The sequence below is a fragment of the Callospermophilus lateralis genome, chromosome 14, assembly GCF_048772815.1.
Source record: "Callospermophilus lateralis isolate mCalLat2 chromosome 14, mCalLat2.hap1, whole genome shotgun sequence".
NCBI classification, from domain to species: Eukaryota; Metazoa; Chordata; class Mammalia; order Rodentia; family Sciuridae; genus Callospermophilus; species Callospermophilus lateralis.
The window spans coordinates 61,104,543-61,121,149 of NC_135318.1; the positions used below are offsets into that span (position 1 = coordinate 61,104,543).

Genomic DNA, 16,607 nt, shown 5'->3' on the forward strand with positions numbered 1-16,607 from the left:
TGCTCTGTAGCGTTCGCGGAGGCTCAGAGATGGGTGGAGGAATCAATTTGGAATTGACCTTATTGACTGAAGAAAATCTTGACAGTCTATCAAAAGCACCAGACACATCGGCTGGTCATAACTTCCCTCTTAAAATATTCTCTTCCAGATAGGAGAAGATGGCGGCGAAGGGAGTGCAGCACCCCAGTGTACCGCGTCACTGAGCAGGAAAATGACAAGGTAGAATGGCTAAAAGCTAGCTTGTTAGGAATTTCCAGCAAAATTGGGGTGCTCCGAAACCTAGAGGAAGGATCTCCATCGCATAAGGACCAGCTACTGGGGCTCAAACGCGAGAGATTTGTCCGCACGGAGGGTCACGCTGCTTATTCAGCAAAGCGCCCCGCGGCCAGAGTCTGCAGCGCTCGCTGGGAAACGACGACGAGATAACAACACAAAGATACAGGGCTACGGATTCTGCAGGCTCCCGCCAGCTGTGCAAATACTGTACTCAGAGCTGAATTCTGGGCTTGAGAAGGGAAGGAAGCTGTCCAATTCGGTTCTCCACATCGGTCAGACCACAGAGGAAGCCAGCGGCCACCATCTTGGAGAGCTGACGTCATCATCTCTGTTTTTGACTGATCACAGCTCTTTCAGCTATAGAACAGTGGGGAAAACTTAAGGGCCCCTCCCAGCTCTCCTGTGAGCGCCATAGCCAGACCCAGGGAATCAGGAGTGGCATGGGAGCCGCGGCGGCGCGGGACTCCAACCTACCACTCCCACCAGTGCTGACAACTGAGGTCTCTTGCACCAGATACCGGGGGCGTGGCTACCAGAAGGTAAGCAAATTCACTGGGGTTTCTCAGCCCAAGCTCTACAAACTTAGGATCTGAGGGAGGCAAACACGGAGAGTGTGCCCAGGTGCTAATGAAAACAGGGCTCCCAGGAGCAGCAGACCTGGCGTGTAGCCAGTATTGTGGTGAGCATCACAGGTGAGCGGGGCCTGGCTCCAGGAAACACAAGAGAAGGACCTAGACACTCAGGATTGGAGACCCGCCCAGTCTGGGAGGAAGAGCTGCTGCACAGTGACTGGTTCCCACCTATTGAGATGAGAAGCTTGACCCAGTGGGCACAGCTCCACCTACTGGAAGAGAAGAAATCGAAATCAATGACTGCATTTATTATTACTATTATTATTGTTGCTATTTTTTTTATTTGGTTTTTTTTCTCTATTCTTTCATTTTCATTTTTTTGTGGTTGCTGTTCTTTATTTTTTTTATGTTTTTAATTTTTTTTAACCTTTTAAAATTTTTATTACTTTTTTAAATTTTAACTTTCATTTTTTTATTATCATTATTATCTTTTAAAAAATAATTCTTTCTTCCCCTATTTTCTATTTTTTTGTCTTTTCATCTCTTTACAATTTTCTCATTCCCCCTTTCATGAGTTCTACTTGCCTACCCTCATTCTCTTTAGTGACCTCTTCCCTTCCCTTCTAATATCTTTCCTCCCAAGCATCAAATAAATTTATAAGAGTCAACAGTAACTCAGCAATCAAACAGAACAATAAGTAATATGAGCAGCATAAAAAAGCAAGGAAGAAAGGGAGTACAAACAATGAAAGACAACCTCAATATTCAGGAGGACCTAGAGTACCCGGAAAAATGGTCATATAAAGAATTCAAGGAACACCTTAGACAGATGGAATGGAACCTTAAAGAGGATACGAGACAGCAAATTCAAACAGTGAAAGAACACATTGAAAATGAATTACATAAACAGATAAAAGAAAAAGTAAAGCATCTTTATCAGGAGATAGAGATTATTAAAAAAATCAAACAATAATACTAGAAATGAAGGAAATGATAAACCAAATTAGAAACTCAATTGAGAGTATTACTAACAGAGTGGAGCAAGTAGAAGCCAAAATGTCAGATAAAAAAGACAAAATATATCATCTTGAAAAAAGTCTAGCCAACTCAGAAAGACTGGTACAAAATCACGAGAAAAACATCCAAGAGATACGGGATAACATTAAAAAACCAAACATATGAGTCATCAGGATAGAATAAGGTACAGAGAATCGAACCAAGGGAATGAATAACCTTCTGAATGAAATAATACCAGAAAATTTTCCAGAAATATAAAAGGAAACGGATATACAAATTGTAGATGCATACAGAACACGGAGCACACAAAATCACAGTAGACGAACGCCAAGACACATTGTTATGAAGATAGCCAATATACAGAGCAAACAGAAAATATTAAAAGCTACAAGAGAAAGGAGGCAGATTACATTCAGGGGTAAACCAATAAGGTTAACAACGAATTTCTCATCATAGACACTTAAAGCGAGAAGATCCTGGAATAACATATTGCAAACATTGAAAGACAATGGATGCCAACCAAGAATTCTGTATCCAGCAAAATTAAGCTTCAGGTACGATAACAAAATAAAAATCTTTCATGATAAACAAAAGCTAAAAGAATTTGCAGCCAGAAAACCAGCATTGCAAACCATCTTGAGCAAAACACTACACGAGGAAGAAATGAAAAACAACAACCAAACCCATCAGGGGGAAGAGCCTCGGTAACGACAGAGGACAGCGGGGAAAGCTAATCATGGAGAAAGAAACTATATTTAAAAAAAAAGATAAATAATTAAACATGGCTGGCAGTACAAACCATATATCAATAGTAATTCTAAATGTTAATGGCTTAAACTCACCAATAAAGCGACATAGGCTGGTAACATGGATTAAAAAAACAAACCCAACAATATGTTGCCTCCAGGAGACACATCTGATTCGAAAAGACATACACAGGCTGAAGGTGAAAGGGTGGGAAAAATATACCATGCACACGGTCCTCGGAAGCAAGCAGGGGTGGCTATCCTCATATCGAATAAAATCAACTTCAAGAATAAGTTAATCAAAAGGGTTAAGGAAGGACATTATATACTGTTAAAAGGAACAATTCACCAACAAGACATAAAAATTATCAATATTTATGCACCAAATAATGGTGCTGCAACATTCATAAAACAAATTCTCCTCATTCAAGAATCAAATAGACCACAACACAATAATTATGGGTGACTTCAACACACCTCTCTCACCATTGGACAAATCCTCCAAACAAAAGTTGAATAAAGAGACTATAGAGCTCAATATCACAATCAATGACCTAGACTTAACTGACATATATAGAATATATCAACCATCATCAAGTGGATATACTTTTTTCTCAGCAGCACATGGATCCTTCTCAAAAATAGACCATATATTATGCCACAGGGCAACACTCAGTAAATATAAAGGGGTGGAGATAATACCATGTATTTTATCTGATCAGAATGGAATGAAATTGGAAATCAATGATAAAAGAAGGAAGGAAAAATCCTACATCACATGGAAAATGAACAATATGTTACTGAATGATCAAGGGGTCACAGAAGACATAAAGGAGGAAATCAAAAAATTCTTAGAGATAAATGAAAATACAGATACAACATATAGGAATCGATGGGACACAATGAGAGCAGTTTTAAGAGGGAAATTCATCGCCTGGAGGTCATTCCTCAAAAAGAGGAAAAACCAACAAATAAATGAGCTCACACTTCATCTCAAAGCCCTAGAAAAGGAAGAGCAAAACAACAGCATTGTAGCAGAAGGCAAGAAATAATTAAAATCAGAGCGGAAATCAACAAAATTGAAACAAAAGAAACTATTGAAAAAATTCAGAAAACTAAAAGTTGGTTCTTCGAAAAAATAAATAAGATCAACAGACCCTTAGCCATGCTAACGAAGAGAAGAAGAGAGAGAACTCAAATTACTAACATACGGGATGAAAAAAGGCAAGATCACAACAGATGCTACAGAAATACAGAAGACAATTAGAAATTATTTTGAAAACCTATATTCCAATAAAATAGCAGAGAGTGAAGACATCGATAAATTTCTTAAATCCTATGATTTGCCCAGACTGAGTCAGGAAGATACACACAATTTGAACACACCAATACCAATGGATGAGATTGAAGAAGCATTCAAAAGACTACCAACCAAGAAAAGCCCAGGACCGGATGGGTATACACCGGAGTTTTACAAAACCTTTAAAGAAGAATTAATACCAATACTTTTCAAGTTATTTCAGGAAATAGAAAAAGAGAGAGCTTTGCCAAATTCATTCTATGAGGCCAACATCACCCTGATTCCGAAACCAGACAAAGACACCTCAAAGAAAGAAAACTACAGACCAATATCTCTGATGAACCTAGATGCAAAAATCCTCAGTAAAATTCTGGGGAATCAGAAGCAAATGCACATCAAGAAAATTGTGCACCATGATCAAGTAGGATTCATCCCTGGGATGCAAGCATGGTTCGTTATACGGAAATCAATAAATGTTATTCACCACATCAATAGACTTAAAGATAAGAACCATATGATCATCTCAATAGAAGCAGAAAAAGCAGTTGACAAAGTACAGCATCCCTTTATGTTCAAAACATTAGAAAAACTAGGGATAACAGGAACTCTCCTCGACTTTGTAAAAGCTATCTATGCTAAGCCTCAGGCTAGCATCATTCTGAATGGAGAAAAATTGAAGGCATTCCCTCTAAAATCAGGAACAAGACAGGGATGCCCTCTATCACCACTTCTATCCAATATAGTTCTCGAAACACTGGCCAGAGCAATTGGACAGACAAAAGAAATTAAAGGCATAAAAATAGGAAAAGAAGAACCAAAATTATCACTGTTTGCAGATGACATGATTCTATACCTAAAAGACCCAAAAGGGTCTACCAAAAAACTGCTAGAACTAATAAATGAATTCAGCAAAGTGGCAGGATATAAAATCAACACGCAGAAATCAAAGGCATTTCTGTATATCAGCAACAAAACTTCTGAATCGGAAATGAGGAAAAACACTCCATTCACAATATCCTGAAAAAAAATAAAATACTTGGGAATCAACCTAACAAAAGAGGTGAAAGACTTATACAATGAAAACTACAGAACCCTAAAGAGAGAAATAGAAGAAGATCTTAGAAGATGGAAAAATATGCCCTGTTCATGGATAGGCAGAACTAACATCATCAAAATGGCGATATTACCAAAAGTTCTCTATACATTTAATGCAATGCCAATCAAAATCCCAAAGGCATTGCTTGTAGAAAAAGATAAAGCAATCATGAAATTCATATGGAAAAATAAAAGACCCAGAATAGCAAAAGCAATTCTAAGCAGGAAGTGTGAATCAGGAGGTATAGCGATACCAGATTTCAAACAATATTACACAGCAATTGTAACACAAACAGCATGGTACTGGTACCAAAACAGGCGGGTGGAACAATGGTACAGAATACAGGACACAGAGACTAATCCACAAAGCTACACCTATCTTATATTTGATAAAGGAGCTAAAAGCATGCAATGGAGGAAGGATAGCATCTTCAACAAATGGTGTTGAGAAAACTGGAAATCCATATGCAACAAAATGAAACTGAATCCCCTCCTCTCGCCATGCACAAAAGTTAACACAAAGTGGATCAAGAAATTAGATATCAAATCAGAGACTCTGAGTCTGATAGAAGAAAAAGTTGGGTCCGATCTACATATAGTGGGGTCGGACTCCAAATTCCTTAATAGGACACCCATAGCACAAGAGTTAATAACAAGAATCAACAAATGGGACTTACTTAAACTGAAAAGTTTTTTCTCAGCAAGAGAAACAATAAGAGAGGTAAATAGGGAGCCTACATCATGGGAACAAATTTTTACTCCTCACAATTCAGATAGGGCTCTAATATCCAGAGTATACAAAGAACTCAAAAAATTAGACAATAATATAACAAATAACCCAATCAATAAATGGGCCAAGGACCTGAACAGACACTTCTCAGAAGAGGACATACAATCAATCAACAAGTACATGAAAAAATGCTCACCATCTTTAGCAGTCAGAGAAATGCAAATCAAAACCACCCTAAGATACCATCTCACTCCAGTAAGATTGGCAGCCATTATGAAGTCAAAAAATAACACGTGCTGGCAAGGATGTGGAAAAAAGTGTACTCTGGTACATTGCTGGTGAAATTGCAAACTGGTGCTGCCAATTTGGAAAGCAGTATGGAGATTCCTGGGAAAGCTGGGAATGGAGACACCATTTGACCTAGCCATTGCCCTTCTTGGTCTATTCCCTGAAGACCTTAAAAGAGCATACTAGAGAAATACTGCCACATAGATGTTCATAGCAGCACAATTCACAATTGCTAGACTGTGGAACCAAACCAGATGCCCTTCAATAGATGAATGGATAAAAAAAAATGTGGCATTTATACACCATGGAGTATTACGCAGCACTAAAAAATGACAAAATCATGGAATTTGCAGGGAAATGGATGGCATTAGAGCAGATTATGCTTAGTGAAGCTAGCCAATTCCTAAAAACAAATACCAAATGTCTTCTTTGATATAATGAGAGCAACTAAGAACAGAGCAAGGAGAAACAGCATGAAGAAAAGATTAACATTAATCAGGGATGAGAGGTGGGAGGGAAAGGGAGAGAGAAGGAATATTGCATGGAAATGGAAGGAGAACCCTCAGGGGTATACAAAACTACATACAAGAGGAAGTGAGGGGAAAGAAAAAAATATATAAGGGGGAGAAATGAATTACAGTAGAGGGGATAGAGAGAGAAGGGGGGAGGGGGGATCATAGATGATAGGAAAGTCAGCAGAATACAACAGACACTAATATGGCAATATGTAAATCAATGGATGTGTAACTGATGTGATTCTGCAATCTTTAAACGGGGTAAAAAAGGGAGTTCATATCCCACTTGAATCAAAGTGTGAAATATGATATATCAAGAACTAGGTAATGTTTTGAACAACCAAAAATAAGAAAATAAAAATAAAAAAATAAAAAAAACAAAAATAAAAGGGGCTGGGGATGTGATGTAAAGGGAAATTGCCCCTGGTTTAAATTCCAAGGACCCGTCCCCCCAGCAAAAAAAAAAAAAAAACAAATTAATTGCCTCTTTTATTAACACAAAATGAGACCTCAATGAGTTGACACGTTTCTAACAAAAAGTTAAAATTTAAAAGTCCATGTTAACCTCTCTTTTCTTTATGTTATCCATACTTTTTTCTATTCTCTTAATGTTCTAACTATTCTCCTGGCTTTCCACCCAAGCATGCAAGACAAAGAATGTGAGAAGCCCAAGATTCTATAGTGGCTGTTTGCATGGGGGAGGAAGTCACAGTAACTGCCACACAGGATCCTCTTACATAAGAAGAGAGAAAGGATCCTCAGTGCCTCTCACATATGAAAGAGGCTGATGGCAGAAAGTCTACATGACCCAGGAGCTGTCCTCAGGAAATTATAAGTTAAAGGAGTACAACAAAAATCCAGAGAGGGAAACTTTACAGTCAGCTAGGTCTTCCACCTCTCTAGAGTTGCTGCTATTTTTCAGAAAAGAACAAAGAATCAACTCACAGAAAAGGAGACCCCTGCTTCTGGAAGTCAAAAGAAAGTAATATCAATGTGTATAAGAATGCAGACTCAAGGCTTGTCCATGAAAAAATGTCTGCAATGAAGAGGGGTGGGGGAAGAAGAGCAGAAGAGTGTTACCAGTCTAACCTGGCCCAGCCCAGGCCAAAGAAAGTAGGGATCAAGAGAAACTAAAGAGGAACTTGGGCCACATCATTCCAGAGAGAATGCACTCAAGGAACTTCCCCCTAGGGCTGGGATTGTGGCTCAGTGGTAAAATGTTAGCCTAGCATATGAGAGGCACAGGGCTTGACCCATGCATAAAATAAAAGTATTGGTTCCATCTACAGCTAAACAAACAAACAAACAAACGAACAAAAAAAACCATTTAACCACTTTCTGAATCCTTGAATACTGCAGTAACTTCACTAATCCAATCTAATTCTGTGTTCCAGAACCACTATACTTGCTCAACCTAAATGTCTCTTTCTTCCATCTCCAGGGATATTAACTGCATATGTTAATAGAGCAATGTATCACTATTACCTCTTACACTGTGAAACATCATTTATAACATATTCATAATATTTTAATGAACATTTAACACGAACACGGAGATGATATCCCTAACACAAGAGCCTGGGGGAGGGGAGTCATGGGGTGAGCCCATTATGTCCCTCTTGCAGGGCTGCACCTACCAGAACTGAGTCATTTAGCTTCTATTATAACTTTCCTGTCACTTTCTCCACCCAATCAACTCTCTTGTCATTTTCCCCACCCAATCCCACCTTCTCCTTGGGAGTCTGACCACCCTATTGGCTACCTCATACATTTAAATGGACAGTTCTGTGACATCATTCTCCCACCAAACCTACTGCCACCTGCTAGAATCTTAGGCTTGCTATGCAGTTGTAAACAAATTTGGATCATCGCAAGTGACCAGTGACCAGTAACCAGTCATTAGAGTGGCCAGTAAACAGTGACCAGTGAACTCCATACTGGGAAACATGTATTCTCTACCCTCAGCCACCCACACATCCTCTGGGGTGGTCTCCTCATCCTTTGTATCTGCAATTGATGTGACCTCTTCTCTGACCATGTCAGGTAAGGAAAGAAACATTTAAAAGTTTTTCATTAGACTTTTACCTTCCTCAATTTACTAATGGAGTCAAAAGAGCTTAGAATAATAGGGGAAAGGAGGGAACTAGAAATCTGGACACCTAATTTCATTTTGAATTTGACATGTACTGTGTATAGAACTGGACTATCTTACTCTCTCACAAAATCTGTTTCTTGATTTGCTACATGAGGATAACAGATTGCCATGTTCTGGCCCCTTACTTTTCTTGCATCTTGAGGGGCATGTTTGTAGAGAATGAAATCAGATTTCATGGTTGTGTTGTTTCAACTGAAAGAGACAAATCCTAGGCAGGGTGGAAACCAAGGGATTTCCTCTGTAACAGTTTCCCTTCACCAAGATTTCCACTTCAGTATTTCAAATTTAGTACTCTTCATCAAAGGGACATTCACATATTTGGGAGTTTTCTGTTTAAACTAGGTGAAAAGAGAAATAGGGAGAGAAGAGCAGGAGGACAGGGCTGTAAGGAGGCAGATGTTCTTGGGAAAGCAAGTTTGTGACTGTTTAAGCACAAGGCAACAGGAATTCAGTGGAGGAAAAAAATATAAAAATAAGGGAGAAGAATATGTTAGAATAGTAGAGATGAAGAGAATGATGTTCTCAAGAAAAAAGAGGTTGGTTGGGATGGATGTGGAAGAAAAGCAAAGATTTGATTTAAACCAACAGACAGCATAGAGTGAATCTTCCCAGAGGCTGGTTTAGAGAATGTTTAGATTAACGGACCAGCAAGGAAACTAAGGCTTGAATTGGGGTATCACTAGGGTAAGCAGGTTATCACAAAAGTCACACGTCGCTGTTACAGTTTTTCCTATGACCTCTTTGAAAACCGACAATGTTGACAGTTTAAACATGAACATATTAGAAGTATGTTTTAGAAATGACTCTTCCTCCAAACATGCCAAGGAAAGTGGTTCTAGACAGAGCTGGAGAAATGGCATTTTCCATGTCCTATTTTGTTCTGATTCTTAAACTACAGGGATTTCTAAAAAATGTCTTGTCCAAACCTGCATCAGAAGGACACATTCCTTTGTGTGATATAAGCTGTCAAGGTGAAGATGTTTTCCATCTTTACAACAGTTTTTTTTTCTAAAACAGACAATATACAAATAGTCATTGATGATTTCGAAATCTAAGAACCAAAAGAAAGAACTATATGAGAATAAAAATTCAAGCTCACATCTCTAATTCCAAGTTTATTTAAATAATTATCTGAAGACTTTTTGTTTTGTCTGCATTTCAAATAATTGTTTGGGGCTGGGGTGTAGGGTAGCTCAAACATTTTTGTTTTAATTTTGTTTTAACATAAAGGGAGAGGAAATGTCAGAATAAAAGACAAAAATTGTTTTAAATTTGTTATTGTATTATACTGTGATGGTTTTCTCAGACTTTAGGGACAAGATTTTCTCCTAAATGTGATAATAAACTAGGCTTCTATGATTTTGTTAAAGCATTTTCCACTTTTTTTTTTATAACCAAAAGGATTATCAAAAAATGTGTTTGTATTAAATGAAATATCTACCTAGTGGGATTAATTTCTTTTATTTGGTGTGGGTAATCCTTAGAGAAAGAGAAACAAGAACAGTAATGAAATTACTTTACACTTATTGTTTTTTTCTCTAGTATGTACAAAATTTCTTTCGGAAATTCCTTCTGTCCTCCTTCCTTTCTTCTTTCCCTCACTCCCTCCATTTCACTCTCCTTCCGGCCCCGACTTGCTCCTTATTCCTTCCTTCCTCTCATTCATTCTTTCTTCCTTTCTTCTCTTCTTTCCAGTTCTGAGGATTGAACACAGGGTCTCATGCATGCTAGGCAAGCATGATACACAAGCTATATCTCCAGGACATTTTACTTGTTTTCTCAGATAAGATCTTGCTGAATGGCCCAGAGTGGCTTTGAATTCCTGCAATCCCACTGCCTCAGGTTCCCGAGTGTTGGGACCAGAGACCCACCATACCATGCCCAGATTCATAGTGGGTTTTGGCTTCGGTTTTCGCTTTTCCATATGGCTACCCATCTGTTCACTTTACTTAAATTTGTGTTCACTTTACTTCAAATTTGTGTTCTCTTTACTTAAAATTACACACATTTTTAGTATAGTTTCTCTGTCTATATGTACTGCTTGAGAATGCACTCAAACTCACCTTCAATCATGAGCTTTGTTTTGATTAACAGTATTCACTAAAATCAAAGAGAAACATTCACTTTCATAATATTGTATGCATGATAACAGAACTCATTTCTTAGCAAATTTGATATACACTCACTTTTGCTACATATCCATATGTTCATTACTATCTAGTCATTCCTTTTAGTTCTGAGCTGTTTTTCACTTTTGCTTCTATCTTTCCAGAACATACTGTAACTCCCTCCAAATGAAACTTTTTGTAATATCTATTTATTAGTTGTAGTTCAACACAATACCTTTATTTTACTTATTTTTACATGGTGCTGAGGATTGAACCCAGGGCCTCGCATGTGCAAAGCAAGCACCCAAATGCTGAGCCATAACCTCAGCCCCCACATGAATCTTATGTAAAATGACTTTTATTCATGGATGAATTATCACTGTTGGTATTGTGATAACCACACTAAAGATGAGTAACCTGAAGCTCAGAAAGTTTCCATTTCTTTCAAGAAGCATTTCTTGAGAAACTGAATTTCAGGTAGTCATTTTCATGTAGGATCAGCAGTTAGGCTGAAAGAGGGCAAAGAATGACGCTTAAATTATCATTTGGATGGTAAAACTGAACTCCAGGAAATATCATGTGACCTGGACAAACAAAAGGAGATACTAAACATCACTGTGGTGATATCAGTAGATTTTCTATGAACAGGGAAAAACAAATTTCTGTTTCTCCAGATTTCTGGTCTTTGGAACAAGAGTCCTGGCCAGGAAGTAAGTTTCCATAATCTGTTGCTGATTGTGAACAAGTCGATCTCACTTCACTGACCCTTGGTGTACTCATTTGCTAACTGGTAATGTTGGAGTTTTCTCTGAGTTCGAAAATGCTTCAGTTCTAGGGCAAATTCAGGAGTCAATACTAGTGCAGGCTCAAAGGAACCATAGGAGAGGAAAAGGATGCTTTTGGGGAACAACGTGTGAAGCAGACCACTTCGGAATTCTGTGCCCAATTTGACAGAAAAGGCAGGTTATCAGAAGAGTAGTTGCAGCCATCCTAAATGGAGGGATTTGGGGTCTCTCAATGATTATTAGAATGAGGGCCCTCCTGATTACTACCACATTAAGACGACATTATTCCTCGAATATTGTAAGAATCTGCCTGTCTCATCAATATTTTCACCACCTCTTCTTCCTACAGAAAATTTCCAAAATTCTTCTTTACATGGAAATGCTGATTCTCTGCAGCTCTCTCTTCCTGTGGTGACCAATGCAGCGTCCGTGACAGGAGGGGTCTGCAACTTCTCCAGAGCCTCTGCTCCAGCTGAAACTTCAGCATGGTTACTGCCCTCAACCTGTGGCACCTCCTTTCAGCCACTCATGGGCAGTGCCTACCTTTATCAACATGCTAGCACAGCCATGGTGTCTAAGGTTACTGGCCAGAACCTGATTCCCATGGCACCTGCCCCCTATCCAAGTATTTCTGAGTGGTATATCCCAGGAAGTGCTGAAAAGAGCTCATCTTCACTTGGGGACTTTAATCTGACTGTCACTGACCAGAACACAGCAGATTCTTCCCTATCAATGACATCCCAGTATGACAAAACTTCCGAAGCCAATGTCGTGATCCCTGGATATCCACTACTATCTGGTAGGCTCGTCCAGGTGACACTATCTCAGATTCCAAATCAAGGACATTGCCTCTCACTACCCCACCAAGAAGGAAGCCAGGTCTACTACTATGATCAAAACTCTCTGGGGACTCTGCTCTCTGGAGAACATTGGCCCTGCCTGCAATCCTATGGCTCTGTGCCATATGCAGGAAGTAGTGCCACTGCCCCTCAAACAGAAATGGTGACAGTGCTGAAGGAAGTTCAGCCCACAAATGTCCTACCCTCAGTCCCTACACCTGTGACCTACTACTCTGTGTCCACTCAAAGTATAGAAGGAACAAATTTTCAAGGTGAGTACTAACTCCAAAAAGGGGAAGGAATAAGATTACCACTCGAAATGAGGGTCCAGTTTTCAGCTGGTAACTGTGGGTCCACACATCCCTGGAATTCAAGTGCTGAGATTTTAATCACAATCTTGTTCAGCAGTCCCCATTTTCAGACTCTGTCAGAGAAGCATGCAGGACAGCATAATGGCCATCCTTGCATTTAAGAGACCTCTAGGAGCACACGGAAGGAAGCGGCTGTTCACTATTTTTGCACTCAGTCCAGCTACACAACCACACTATAAATATATTTCCCTAATTTTACTTTGGTTTAGAAAAATCAATCAACACATATCAGGATGTGACAGTTTAATTGATCCTTAATTGACTGCAGGTTTAACCTCTATATGTAGAGATGCTGTCCAAAGCAGGAGTCCAAAACCCCTGACCTTTCACATTGATTTCATGAGCAACAGCTGCACCCTCTCCTAGTTCATGGTGTTAAGTGTTCTTACATTCTGGGGAGAGTGGAGAGAATTGAGAGGCCCCTATATGAGGACGAGAGACTTCATAAAACAGATTTTCTGTGTTTCCCACAGAGGAGACAAGTGCTCTACCAGAAACCCATGCTGCCATGGTGATGAACCAGCCCAAAAGTAAGACTTCAAGGGATCACCTGTAACTAATATGCAACTCTTAACAGATACCTGTCAGTGGTCCTTAAAAAGAGCTAATAGAAATGCTTTCTCCACCATAGGTGGTTTCCCTGAATAGTGTATTTCTGGGAAGGGGGAGCATCCTACTTACCATCTTCCTTGGTTCCTTTGTAGGGATGGAAACTTCCCTAGGGATGGAGGCTTCCTTGGGAGTGCAACCTCCAAGTCAGACATTTTGTCTGCCACAGCCTCCAGAATTCCCACACATCTGCAATAAGAGAAAAAGCCAAATAATTGAGAAAAACTCACAAACTGAACTTGGGGACATTACCACAATAACTCCAGTCCAGAGTTCTACAGATTTCTTGGCATTGCCTCCAAATCAAAGCCAGGAACAGACAGAGATTAAGAATTCGTGTGAGATTAACACCATGCTCTCAGAGCCACTGGATGCCTACCAGATTGCCATGGAGAGCCAGGATCCTCCACTACTCCCTTTAGACATCCCTGAAATCCACCAGCTTCTGGCCTCCATTGGTCCTCTGGACCAAGAGGAGAAGCCACATTCTGAAAATACCCATCTAGAAAGGAGTAGCCTGAGTCTTGAGGACCAAGGCACACTTGGAAATGGGACTGAATTTAGCAGTGGTTTTGCAGACCTCACTGCACTGGTGGGGGATATTCACCTTCCTGAGCTTTTCAGTTCCTTAAAAGACTTTGAACAACCTGAAAGTCCCACAATAACAAAATCCAATGATACCAGAACCATCATGGAAAAGCAGGGGCAGGAAATCACAAGTGCCTTAAAGGGTCCTAGTGAGCCAATGAGGAAGAACAAACATAAAGCCTCGGAGTGTCCTGATGGAACTCCTCAGGCCAAAATGCAGCCAAGGGATCTGGAATGCACATTAAGAGGAGAAATTTCTCACAGGGATGCAGACAGTAGCAGGGCTCCTATGCACACTGCCGAGCACTCTATCAGCAAAGCTCAGAAAGCTGCATCCAGCAGGAACAGCAAGGCTAAGGGCCATGGGCAGGAAAAGACCAAGAGGACCAGAGAAAACAGCTCCAGGAAAGCCCAGGAGAGGAAGCAGCCAGGCAATAAAGTCAAGGCAGAAGAGAAGCCAACTCTGCCCAAACCGAAGGGGAAGAGGAACCAACCTGACCTTTGCCAAGAGGCCTTTAAGAAGCCTCGGAGCTGTCTCGGCATGCACATGCTGGAGTCGGTGCAGGTTTTCCATGCATTGGGGAAGAAGAATGATAAGAAAACTGGGCTGTCTTCCTCCCGGGCCCCGGGAAACTCAGGCCGTAACCAAGACCCCCGTCCATGCCCAGCTAGGAAACCATGGCTGGCAGTTAAGGGTCCTGAGAAATCACAAGTCAAAGCCCAGAATCCAGATATTAGTGCTGAAGGAAAGGGTCCCTCTCCATCCATTTATGAGCCTCCACCACCTGGGAAGGTTAAATTGGTACCTTTGCCTTTTCTGACCCTGGAGAAACCTCCACCTCGACCAGTAATCAATCGGAGGCCACAATCTCTGGCCTCACGCAGACCCACTGGGGCTTACCCTGCCCAGCCTGGCCCTGCTAGCTCAGCTCAACCCATGGCAGTCAACCAATCCCAACCAGCTACTGCCAACCCATCTTGGATGCGTCCTGCCAAGCCAGCTCACCCCGTTTTGACTCATGCCATTCAGTCAGGTGTGAGTGCTTCTACCCAGCCTAGTGTCCCTCGGTCTGCTGCTTCTGGGCCTGCACCCTACAAAACATCATCTTGCACTTCTCTCCATTGGCAACCAGTTCCCAATGTTGGGACCAAGCCCCAGTCACAACCGCCCAAGCCTCAAAACCAATATCTTCTCCAAGACTTTGCCTTACAACCAATTCCATGGAGGAAACCCAATGTTTCTGGGCAAGTAGTATCAACTCCCATCACCAAACAGCAGAGGCCAGAGCGGGAAGCCATGAAGAAGAAGGCTCAACAAGAGCGTGAGAATGCTGCCAAGTACACTGCTTTGGGGAGAGTGCAGTGTTTCATTGAGAGGGAAAGAGAGATGGAGATTTCTCGCTACTATGGCTACATAATTTAAGAGCTGCTGCGATCAGTGGTGCCACTTAGGGACCAAATAGTTTTCCACATGTATATAGATAGAGAGATACACATTTATTTATTCTCAGATGCTTTCACAGTTTAATAAAATTATATAAAGAAATGGGATATAATTCACTAATACATAATAAAGAGGCCTTCTGGTACCACTGACAATTGTTAGAAAATAAAGAGGCCTTTGGGTACTACATGGGTACCAAATGGTGTTCTCATATACACATAGATAGATAGATGAAAATTTATTCATTAGGCACAGTTGAAAAGGTAATATAGTTTAATAAAGAAATCCTATAGTATTGATGAGAGGGTAAGTAATAAAGAGGCTTTATGTTGCCATTTCAATACCAAATAGTTTTCCACATATATATACAGAGAGGTACATAGATACAAAGGTATTCACTTATAGATTTTTAAGACAATATAGTTGAATAAAGAAATGTAGTAGAATTGTTTGAGAGATAAGTAATCAAGATGCTTTCTGGTACTGCTTGGGCATCACATAGTTTTCCACATGTGTAGATACAAATTTTATAAATATGTAGATATAAAGATACAAATGTATTAATTCTAATATATTTTTAAAATTTAGTCAAATTGATTGAAGAAATTCAATAGAATTGGTTAATAGATAATAAAGAAGCCTTGTGTTACCACTTGGCTATCAAACATTTGTCCTCATAGATGTATGAATATGTACTCCTTCCAATATACTTTTAAAACTTAATAAAATTGAATAAAGAAATGTAATGGAATTGATGAACAGATAATAAACAGGAGTTTTGAGTTTGAATGGCTGTTAAGTGTGGTTTAGTTTGGTAGCGGTGGGGATCACAGCCTGCATGAGAAGAAAGGAACTCAAAGTTGGCCAGGACAATTGAAGTAAAGGCTAGGAATGGGGGAAAGAGGAAGGCATATGATCTAGCACTAGGAAGGCAAAAAGAAGAGAGATGTATGGGCTTACTGGAAGAATCAGGAATTGGCAAAATGGCTGACCAATAACACAATGTTGGAAACTAGGGTTAAAATGATAAAATGTCTATCAAGTTGAAAATGATAGGAGACGGGTTCAGGTTGACCAGAACAAATGCAGAAATCAAACAAAAAACTCTCATGGAGAATGGCCTATTTTTTGGCCTACCTGAAAGATATTTTACAAAAGAAGATTCAGGG

General features: G+C 40.0%; 1 protein-coding gene across 1 annotated transcript; it reads left to right on the plus strand.

The window, feature by feature from the left end:
• The first annotated feature begins 8,485 nt into the window (after positions 1–8,485).
• LOC143380495 (uncharacterized protein C2orf78-like) lies at positions 8,486–15,417 on the plus strand. Its single transcript, XM_076833559.1, has 3 exons — positions 8,486–8,582; positions 11,937–12,698; positions 13,502–15,417. The coding sequence occupies exons 1-3, from the start codon at positions 8,486–8,488 to the stop codon at positions 15,415–15,417; spliced, it is 2,775 nt and encodes a 924-aa protein (XP_076689674.1).
• The last annotated feature ends 1,190 nt before the right edge of the window (positions 15,418–16,607 follow it).

Bases quoted from the DNA above. Each gene is read 5' to 3' on its own strand.
- LOC143380495 (XM_076833559.1), top strand. From the start codon at position 8,486: ATGTATTCTCTACCCTCAGCCACCCACACATCCTCTGGGGTGGTCTCC. The intron at 8,583-11,936 runs GTAAGGAAAGAA...TTCTTCCTACAG, and splicing joins CTCTTCTCTGACCATGTCAG to AAAATTTCCAAAATTCTTCT. The intron at 12,699-13,501 runs GTGAGTACTAAC...GTTCCTTTGTAG, and splicing joins AGAAGGAACAAATTTTCAAG to GGATGGAAACTTCCCTAGGG.